Here is an 11,641-nt window from a genome sequence, read left to right on the forward strand (position 1 = left end):
AAACTTCTTGACAAAATGCAAATATCCTTTTCCGTCCATCTGTTCTATCTAATATTCTTTAATACATGAAAATTATAAAAATTAATAAAAGATGCTATAAATGTTACTGCTGAAGAGAGTCCTATAGGATGAAAGAGGTGCGTTTCAGCCTCATTAATCACCACACTGCGAAGGCATTGGGAAAGGATTCATCCCTCATTTGTCAGGTGATAATTAAAATGATCACACAACATGAACAGAAAGAAAATGTGCCTCAAGGGCCACTGTGTGGGCAGGTAACACCAATCTTGCCCTAAGTCATTATCTATAGTGAGCAGAAATAAGGAACTCTCTTGTTTAGGGCCAGTGAACAGGCTGGTAAGGTCTAATTTTCAGAGATCCGAATTAGAGAGCTGGGGCAATGGAGAGTGATTTCATTTAAATGAGTGCACTAGAGCCACACGGGCCCACAGACAAGGGTTGGCCTCTTTATTCTTTCAACAACACTCTAACATTGAGTGGCCATTGGCTGTCTGCCAGGCATGCTGCATGTACTATTTGATTTTCACCATAAACCTCTGAGGAGGGTACTGACACCACATTTCACAGACGAGGAAACTGAGACCCAGAAAGTGAATGATTTGCCTGAGGTCTTTGAGGGGCAGAGCAAATATTGAAGCCCAGACAGTGGGCTCTACTCTTACACACACCAAAGTGTGATTTGTACCAACAGCAGCAGCATCACCTGGTGGTGTGCATCAAGTATAAATTCTTGGGCTCTGCTCTAGATCTATGGAATCAGAAACTCTGGGAGTGGGGTCAGTACTCCGGGTGGTAACTAACCCTCCAGGGGCATCTGCAGTGTTTAACGTTGATATCCATCACATTCTTGTATAATACCATGTTTTAGGGCAGAGCTTCTCAAACTTCGGCATGCATACAAATCATCTGAAGGACTTGTTGAAATGCAACTCTGATTCAGTAGGCCTGGGGCAGGGCCTGAGAATCTGCTGGTAGTGCTGCTGGTAGTGCTGATTTATGGACTACACCTGGAGAAGTAAGGCCCTAGACTGACTGTAAGTGCCTGGAAGCCAGGTTGGCTTTGTTCCTTGCTGTACTCGTGTTTAGAAGACTAGCTGACCCAGTTTTATGTTGGATGAATACACCATGAGTCAGGATGTCTGCATGTCTGATGTATGGACTGCAGAACTGGTGTGAGTATATTAATACTGCTAACTTGAAATGCATCTGCCCAACCTGTCAAAATTTCTAATCACAATATGATCCATTACTGATACTCAAGAACTACCATTGCCCATTGATGTGACAGATTTTTCATTGTTCTAATCTTTTGAGTGAATATGGCACTTTGAATTTGCCAAGGGGACATGAACAAATCACGTTTTGGAAAAGGGGGCAGGCTGTGGGAAGGAAGCCAGAGAGAATGAACCAAGGTTTGAGGAGTATTAAAAAAGAGATGCCAAAGAACTAAAAACAGAATTACCATTCAACCCAGCAATCCCATTACTGGGTAAATACCCAAAAGAATATAAATCATTCTACCACAAAGGCACATGCATGCATATGTTAATCACAGCCCTATTCATAATAGCAAAGACATGGAATCAACCTAGATGTTCATTAACAGTGGATTGGGTGAAGAAAATGTGATAAATATACACTATGGAATAGTATGCGGCTGTAAAAATAAGAATGAAATCATGTCCTTTGCAGCAACATGGATGCAAATGGAGGCCATAATTTTAAGCAAACTAACGTAGAAACAAAAAATCAAATACTTTACATTCTCACTTATAAGTAGGAGCTAAACACTGAGTACATATAGACACAAAGAAAGGAATAATAGACAGCAGGCCCTACTTAAGGTTAGAGGGTAGAAGGAGGGCAAGGAACAAAAACCTACCTTTTGAGTATTATGCTCACTACCTGGGTAATGAAATAATCTGTACACCAAACCCTAGCAACATACAGTTTACCCATGTAACAAAACTGCTCATGTACCCCCTGAGCCTAAAATAAAAGTTGAAAGGAAAAAAGCATAATTCTCATAACACAAAAAAATAATTAAATAAATAAAGGACACTAAGGAGATAGGTGATTTCCAGTTGACTAAGGCTCTGAGCATTGCTCCACATTCCATCCTACCCTGACTAAAAGTTGGAAAAGCAATGGACCTCCTTTTCTACTAAAGTGGCTCAAAACTGTTGGAAGAAGTTGAATCAAAGTTGATATAAATGTTATAAAAAAAATCTTTAACAGAAAAAAAAAGTCACACAATAAACCTTGAATGAAGAGTTAATGAATGGATAAAGTGTTCAGAATGGCTAGACCATAATGACATGAGCATGAAAATGAGAAAAAACAAAAAATAGATCGCTTTCTGGATCTCTTCCAGAAAGTGAAAAACACACTTTTCTAAATCTGTGACAAATATCTGGGTCCTTCAAGGAATCGAATATTTTTAAATATTCTACAAGACACAAGACTATAGCTCTTCTTAAGTGAAACACTTGAGCAAGGTAGCTCTTGAAGTATCTGGGTTGACTGAACATTGATAAACACAGTACCTTGATTGTAATCACTGGGCTGCAGTGATTTATAAAAAGTAATTCCAAAAATTGATTTTAGACATATTACAAAGCTCAAGAGCAGGACTTCAGCATGTTTCTCATTCTACCAGAAACCCCCAGCAGAACTGAGAATAACGCTGAGCTGTATTCAAATGGTAGCATAAATATTACTTTGTTTGATTAAAATTTAAACGTATTGTAACGAACAGATGCAACGGCTCTTTTAGACTTTATATTGACCACATTTAAAGATCAAACGGCCCAACAGGAGTACATGACTTTCAAGCATTCTCAAAATTAGTATTTTAACTAAGATCTTTTGAACTAATATTTATAGAATATTTATGTGACTGGGGCAACTTAATATTCTAAACAATGACAATTCTTCAAAGCATGGCTCTAAAAGGAAGAATTTATAGTACATACACTATTAGCATTTCATGACGGACTGACACAGGATAAATTTTGATGTAAAAATCTGATGATCTCTAAAGAGAGGCCTTTGATATGATTATTATAATAACTCATTAATAAGCCTATGAAGGGCATAACCAAACTCCATGCACATACCATTTTTTAATGATTATGGTCAGAAGCAGTATTAATTACCTTTTAAAGCACAGAAATACAACTGGTAGACCAAATAGAAGACTATCCCCTGCTTGCTGGCCCAGTGCCCATCACCTCTATATTACCTAGAATCACAACCACTTTGGGGTCTATTGGAAATGTGTGTAATCCAGAAAACACAGGTATGTATCCTGATTCAGAATAATCGAAGCTCCTTGATGTTACATTGTAACGGCTTTTCCGAAAGATATTCCAAACGTCTTTTGCTTATTACAGATGCTGCCCAGCCACTGAGAGGGCTGTCAGACAGTCCTCAGATAACAGCTCCCATTGGAACCTCTGGCTGAAGAGAGCCACTTTGCCCAAGTTTACTACCTTTTCCTAGGATAGCCAGCACACAGTGACTGAGTGCTGTGTGCATATAAAGGCCCCGACCGTTAAGTCCATCTGCGAATGCTCGTTCTGGCTTCAGAATGTCTGAGGCATCTCTGAAGACAACTGAATCCCAGCTTAACTTCTCCTACTGTCCAACTTTCTTCTGTGGTAGCTTCCCCAACAGGTGTTGACCCAAAGAGCACTCTCTAATAAATCTTTGGCATGTTAGTCACATCATAGTCTGCTCCCCAGAGAACTCAAAATGTAACAATTAGTAATCAAAGAACCAAACCTGTAGCAATTACTAATCAAAGTTCTCCTTGAACAACTGTCTTTATGGAGAACTAGGGGCCGTGGTAATAGGACTAAAGCTCCGGATCCTGGAACCATGCAAAGTGCAGGATTGACCCAGAATGACCTTAAATTCTCACTGCCTAAAGATTGAGCTGTCTGGGATGGGCCCAACCACCTTGCCCCTGCAGGAGGTATTGTATTACCTATTTGGTGGTGGAGATAGGGGAGGGTAGGGAAGGCGGGAGTGTTTCGTACCCCAAGGCCCAAAATTCTCCAGATGTCGAGAAGCAGGTAATCCTAGACAAATGCTATAAACAAACAGCTGAAATCCCAAACCAGATGGCCTAGCACCAAATTGGACTGCTTAATTCCCCTGACAAGGCCACGTTCTCACACCTACCCTAGAAAAGGCAGGATGGCAGAGAGAGTAAGTTCTCTGCACCGGAACACAGGATCTCCCTCACAACCTCCCACATGTCCAAAGGATGCCTGGCTTCTTCAGGTCTCTCTGAGGGCGCATGGGAGGAAGGAAGCATGTGGCTTTTCTTCTCTCATTGATGCTGGCTGCATGTGGCTTTTCCTTTCCCTATTAAAGTCTGCCAATAGTGTTGGAATTTATCTTGAATTTTTGTGGCTAACAAATGGACACCAGTATAGGGCCCTCCTTGCACAATACTGCTGACCACAAAGGAATGAACTCCACTTAGTACCACTTATGGCTTTTCCAAGACATCAGAGGGGTTAATGGCTACCTGAAAAAAGTTGCTAGGAGAGCCACTGGTAGATTGACTAGGGCATCTGAATATCCCAGAACCAGAGAGCAGATAGCCTGAAGTGAGACGTTTTAAGTAGCTGAGCAGAGTTGACCATCCACTGTGGGCAAGAGCAGAATTGTCTTCAGTAACCCTGAGTGCTTCTTCAGCATGGCCAAGTCAACAAGCTAAAAGCATGGGATGGTGGAGCCCCTCTCCTTGATGAAGGAACTGTACCCCAGCTCAGCTCCCCAGGGACCACAGGCTTCCTCCCCATGACAGGAGGGCTATTCCTTAACCAAAGCCGTAAGACATTATGAAATTCATCTTGGACCCTGGCGTATGACAACTGGAGGCCCAAATGGGACCCAAGTTGCACCTCCGAAGGTCCTCTAGTATTTTCCATAAGAATAGCTTTGATTTCTGTACAGCATTACCTTTTAAAACACATTCACATGGATTAATTCAGTAAGACCTCAGTAGGTTCACATCAACCTACTGAACCTTTCAAAGGATGTATTAAGTAATCCATATATTTTCAGGAAGAAAAATTGGAACATAGGGTTGGATAAAGCATATTTTCCTTACTGATTTAAGAAAAAAATTTTATAAAAGGCTAGAACTTGAATCACAGCTACTTGCACATGTAATAAATTATCTTTTTTAAAAAAGATAAGATTACATGCAGCTTGTACAGAAATTCCTGGAAATATGGTCAGCATAATTTAAGCACGTGATCTAAGCCCTGAAGCTTACTTTAAAACTTCCTTTGATAAAAGCTCTAAAGAGAGAGAGATCGGATGTTCAGAGGCTTAGGTGAGAGGAGGTTGGAGAAAAGGAGTTAGAGCTAAGAGGAAGTGACTGATGGAAAAGAACACAGAAGTCTATGATTAGGCAAGGCAGGATGCTCCATGTAGTCTGTACATTCAAAAGCAATTTTACAAATGTCCCCCAAATACACTGTATGATGTAGCCACCCAGGACAATTTGGCATCCCTGGAGCAATGTGGACTTGCTGTTTCTCTTCTGAAATGCCTGCCCTACTTCTGCTCCTTTGGGAAATAGGATACGTTTCAATAAAATAAGATCCATTCAATACATACATGCTTATCAGAGGCCCACTAGGTGCCAGATATTTGCTGGGGGCCAAATAGGAATAATCCGTAATGTAAGAAACAGACCCACCAATTATTGCAGTGGAGTGTAATGGATGATTGAAATGGGTCTTAGTCTTGTACTTTGAAGAGCATGAGTAATGACTACTTGATCTGAGAATGTCATATTTTACTATATACATAGTTGCCTATAACTACCATCTACGGTGGGAGAGTCACTCCATCGAGTTAATCTGCCTATGAAATTAAGAAGGGACATGAGTTTTATCTATGCTGATTCGAAATGTCTCCAAACCATGCCCTTAATTTGGTATAGTAATAGTAATTAGTAATAATGTGTCACCAGAAAGCTAAGCAGCATTGCCTGTCTGAGTTACTTCTTATAGAATCCCAGATCCTTAGAAAGTAGAAAGAACCCTAGAGACTAACCATTCTACCCTCCATGTAGCCCAAAAACCTCTTCTCCAAAATCCTGATAACTGGTCATACAAACAGGAGGTGGTTTCATCTGCTTCCTTTGTTTGCACCCACATGATCCACTTAGGCACAAGCTTGGTATCACATTACACTCTTGGAAGTGGTGATCTGCAGGGTGCACTTCTGGGGCACAAAAATGCTTCTAAAAGCTGCATGTCACCCCTGTGTATGACATGCTCATAAAGCAGATGTTTCCTAGTTTTAATTTTTGTGAACTCTCTGATGGATTAAGCCAAATCTCTTGCAGCTGTATTCATTATTGCTACAGTGGATAACTTGTGCCTGGGGTAACAGTAATTTGGAGTTATTAATGAAAATGAAAGATAATTTTTAAAAGTATCTAAAACTCTGGCTGAGACAAAAACATGGAGTACTCACAAGAATTTAATCCAAGTTTCCTTTTTCCACTCCAAAGGATAAATATTACTTTGGTTGCAATAATTTATAAAAAGGATGTTGTCACACATAGTCTTGTATTGTGCATTCATTGAACATACCTGCAACCCTTCAATGGCCAGTTTAAGGATTGAAGGTGTCAGTTTGGAGGCTTGTTTGAAGGAAAAATTACTCCAGTCTATAATTAAAATGAAGCCATTTATCTGAAGCTCCGGATCTTCGATTAGGACTTCCAATGACAGCAAGATGGCACGAAGGATGTCTGTGAAGGAGTTCCTGCAGCCAGAGCAGAAAGGAGAGCTGTGTGTGAATATAAGCAGGTGACAGCACATTGCGTCATACTGGCCTCCGCATGCCACTGCTCCATGAGCCCAGACTGCAGGGTCACACTGGCATCCTGTACCCAAAGAGACTGAAAATGCATTTGCTAAACTTCGCAGCAATAATGCTTCAAGACTTGCAGGTTGGACACCTCCCTCGGATCTGCACCCCAAACTTAATGAGATGACCCTCCTCTGTGTTCCTATGGCTTTCCATACTCTGCTTCCTCCAAGGCCCCGGTTGCATTTTGTTGAAATACATCCCTTACCCATCTCTCTCCCTCACAGAGCTCTGATGTCCTTGAGGGTAGGGATTGGGCCATAATCATAGTTGTTTCCCCAGTACCATGAATCATTGCTGAACAAATGAGGTGAGACCTCAATCAGAGGTGTTTATTTTGATGAAACCTCTTTTATTTCCTCTGTATTTAAAAAATCCTGCTAAGGGTGTAAAAATATTCATGCCATTGATGCTATTTTTTAGCTTCAATTCTTGGATAGAGAAAAATAAAGCAGGAAGAATAGCTTATTTTCAGTGAAGGTCTATAGAGTGTGATTTGGGAGGCAATTTGCTTTGAGTACATCAGTAACTATGACAACAGGCAGACCTGAATACAAACTAGAGTGACAGCTCTCCAGGGCTGTGTGTATTCCTCCACATCATATGTGCCCATTCACCAGGGCATATATGTTTTAAATAATTCTCAGACATGAAGAAGTGATGGCAAATTCACTCTGTTTCTCTCAGTAAATTATCTAAGCTATAAATCTAAGATCTTAAAGGATCTCTAGATTCAGTGTTTTTCTTTGGTGAGAAGGAAAATATGAGCTTGGATGGCAAGTGATGGCAAAATCTGCTACTCCCTTCAAGTTTTCCTTGAAATCCAAAGCCAAGTCCTCTTGTGAAATTAGTGTGAAACAATCACATTCTTGAGCATTCCAATCTGGTTCAAATGCCAATGACTCCGGATTAGAAAACAGGAAATCTCTGATAAAAATGTAAACCAGGGCCCAGGGCGGTGGCTCACGCCTGTAATCCGAGCACTTTGGGAGGCAGAGGCGGGTGGATCACCTGAGGTCAGGAGATTAAGACCAGCCTGGCCAACAAGGTGAAACCCTGTCTCTACTAAAAATACAAAAATTAGCTGGGCATGGTGGCGAGTGCCTGTAATCCCTGCTACTTGGGAGGCTGAGGCAGGAGAATCGCTTGAACCCAGGAGGTGGAGGTTGCAGTGAGCTGAGATCGCGCTATTCCACTCCAGTATGGGAGTTGCAGCGAGACTCTGTCTCAAAAAAAAAAAATTATGCCAGTAAGAATATATTGAATGCCTAGTATAAACTCAGTGTTATGCCTCATGCTTAAAGTTATAAATTAGAATGTCCTATTTCTACTTTGAAAGAACTCTTAATTTAGTTGGGGTGGGGTGGTAGATTAGCAATATGAAAGGAATAAATATAATTTGAGTAGTCAGGGAAGAGTTTATGGAGGGATGAAGGCTTGGGATAATCTTGAAGAATGGATAGGAATTTTATGGATAATTGGGAAAAGGGGAGCAAAACTTTTTCAGGAGAGAGAAGTGACATAGATGAAAAATAAAGATATTAGCCCATTCTGTTTCTGTATAGTTCTTCTCACTATAAATCATTTCCCTATATTAAGCCACAATTTTCCTCCTTCAGTCCACCCAGTGGGGGTAGTTCTGCCATACAGAAAAAACCCTCAAGTCTCCCCACACTACACACTTTCAACTATCTAAGCATGGTGGTCATGATACCCTACATAATCTCTAAACTAAAAAAAAAAATTGTAACTTTAACCATTTCTCATAGAAAATGGTTCTTAATACTCTTTTTGTCATTATGGTTTCCTTTCAGATATATTCCCTTTTCATTTTTAGAGATGTCCCATTCTTGTTGTTGTAGAACAGGTTTTCACTGGGACTTTGTATGCTTTTGTTTTTCCTTTCACATCAAAACAATTATTCAAAGATCCAAGTCTTTTTCAGAGATACAGCTTTGTATTGGAAGCAAACACTGATTTAAGAGGATCAAGGGAGCAAAGATTATGAGTTTAGGCAATTCCAAATGGAAATGCCCAATTGGTAAACTGGAGATGATCATTAGGGCATCAGGGAGTCTGAGCCTACATTAGCTTTCTTAGGAAGAGCATAAACACAGAGAAAGTCAGGATGGAAAGGTTAAGCCTAAGGTAAAGCCTACATACAGTACTGCAGTTGAAGGAAGAAGAATTAAATAATAAAAGGGGAGAGGATCAAGGGTGTGTTAAAAAAAGAAAAAGAAGAAGAAGAGAATGTTTCAAGAAGCAAGGGTATGATAGATTGCATTACTGTGTTACTGATACCAATTCTGCACTTATCCCCGAATCCACACACTAGCTATGGCCTCAATGAGGATACAGTGTATTTTTTGTCTCTTGTTCATGTGACTTGATTTGACAGTAAACATTATTAGTAACTTTAACCACTGGCAGCATGACAGGATGCCAATTCCAAGCCTAGCTCTTAAGAGACTTCAGATGTTACCACTGTTCTCTTGCCCTCTGCCATTGCCACAGTAAAAAATATGCCAGAGCCAGCATGCTGAACTGTGAACAAGGGTGAAAGACACACAGACCAGTGACTCCCCAGCCAACTAGCAGGTTTTCATTAGAAGTAGTGCCACCTAGGTGAACCCAGCATAGATAAACTGCAGCTACCCATAGGTGCATAAACAGCAATAAATGATTGCTTTCTTAAGCCACAGAGTTTTGAGATGGTTTGTTACATAGCAATAACTATCCAATAGCAAAAGGTAGTTAACAAAGTCAAATGCAAAGGAAAGATCAAGGAGAATAGAAAAGAGACAGGACCATTGCATTCGACAACAAGTACTCTTTGGGGGCTTGTGGGAGAGCACTTTTAGTTGAATGGTGAAGATAGAAATAATTAATTTTGAAGATCTTAAGCGAATTACTTAATCTCTATCTCATTTTACTCCTTTAACTACAAGCTGGCACATCTTTTCATCACATATCCACACTTATCCACTCCAAGAGAAAATACTGAGCTCTGCCTGGAAATCATTCTATGCATTTTGGAGACCAGAACCTTATTGCAGGACAGGCACTGGCAGTGAAGGAAAAGTTATATTCCTGGGATGATCCCAGGAGAAAAGTAAAAGGATTATGGACTTCATTACAGTTTCCAAATGTTTGAATGCTTTACTTTTCCAGAGAAACTGGGCAGGCAGGAAAGAGTTACACGGACTATGTCTCAAGTCATGAAGCTTCACCAGTGTGGAGGAGTGTAAGCCTACCTCTTAACTTAGCTGCAGTGATTACCTTAGTTCTTGGCTTCCTTGTATGAATTTCCTTATTGTTTTCCTCTTCACTTTTTACAACATCCTTTGACTTCTGGAATCCTAGCTTTTTAAAATTTAAAATGGCTATCAGACTAAATAATTTATGTAAATACTCCACCCTCAAACACATGGAGCATAACTCCCCACTCCATAAGCGAGCTGAGCATCGTGGCTTCCTTCAAAGGGTACAATATAGAAAGAGGAAGAAGAGTTACTGTACAGTGGAGAAACGCTACCTCAGCCAGGTGATCCAGTTCAACCTAGCCAGTGATACATCATGTTGACTGTATTTATTCTTGCTAAGGTGATGAAAATGGCACTTGACCTCTATGATCTTCCTCCCAAATAAATACAACCCAAGAGTAATCACGAGAAAAACATTAGACAAATTCCAAGTGAGGGACATTCTACAACATACCTGACTGGTACTGCTCAAAATTGTTGATTGTATCAAAAAACAGGGAAAGTTTTAGAAACTGTCACAGTCAAGAGGAGCCTAAAGAAACACAAAGACTAACGGTAATGTAGGGTCTTGGGTGGAATCCTGGGACAGAAAAAGGACATTAGGTAAAAACTTAAAAAATCCAAATAAAGTATGGACATTAATGAATAATATATTAATAATGGTTCATTAGTCATAGCAGTAACACTGTCCTAATGTAAGGTGAAAATAATAGAGGAAATTAGAAGGCAGGACATAGGGGAAGTCTCTGTACTGTCTTCACAGTAATTGTGTAAATCCAAAATTATAAATGAAAAGTTTATTTTTAAAAAATAAATGCCTTCTAGTTTATAATCTGCCATAATAAATCTTCATAAATACTCTAACAAGGATTCTAAGCAAACCAAAATGGACATAAGCTGTTCAGCTACTTTATGCAAATGGCAGAAATGAGAACAGAAGACATTTCTAGAGTTTCTTCATTCTACCAAATCATTTACATTTATATATGGTTTAACTCCAAAAACTCAGGGGGAAAATTTTTTTGATTTACTTTATTGCCTGCAATCACAATTCCATCAGAGTATTTTAGCACTTGTATCAAAATGAACTAACATGACAAATGGATATTTACATTTCTCCCACCCTTTTCTATAATTTGCATTTATACAGTCAGTTATGGATATTAGTTTTGAATTAATTATAAGTTCAAATGTGATAATGTATGTGAGAGGACTGTGTGAACTGCCAATTGCCAGTGAAATGTAAAGAACTCTACTAGCAGAAAATAGGAAACTTAAATTTTTTCCCCATAAAGGATTTTATACAAATTAGGACTTAGTAAATGTTTATCTACAGGGGTTTCATCGTTATACTGTGAGCAGTTAGAGATTATAAATAGTGAGTCATTTTTAGGTTCTACTGTTGTACATACGAGTTAAGCACCTGAGGCTTTAAAACCAGCCATCCC

At 39.6% G+C, this 11,641-nt stretch overlaps 1 protein-coding gene across 2 annotated transcripts in view; it reads right to left on the minus strand.

The window, feature by feature from the left end:
- The window catches only part of CLVS1 (clavesin 1), a 217,101-nt gene that overhangs the window by 121,698 nt on the left and 83,762 nt on the right, over positions 1 to 11,641 (minus strand). For both annotated transcript variants that reach the window (XM_011931939.1, XM_011931940.1), the window contains one exon: positions 6,651 to 6,825. In XM_011931939.1, coding sequence (XP_011787329.1) covers positions 6,651 to 6,825 — 175 coding nt within the window. The remainder of the gene's footprint in view (positions 1 to 6,650; positions 6,826 to 11,641) is intronic.

Source organism: Colobus angolensis, unplaced genomic scaffold (assembly GCF_000951035.1).
Source record: "Colobus angolensis palliatus isolate OR3802 unplaced genomic scaffold, Cang.pa_1.0 Scaffold92, whole genome shotgun sequence".
NCBI classification, from domain to species: domain Eukaryota; kingdom Metazoa; phylum Chordata; class Mammalia; order Primates; family Cercopithecidae; genus Colobus; species Colobus angolensis.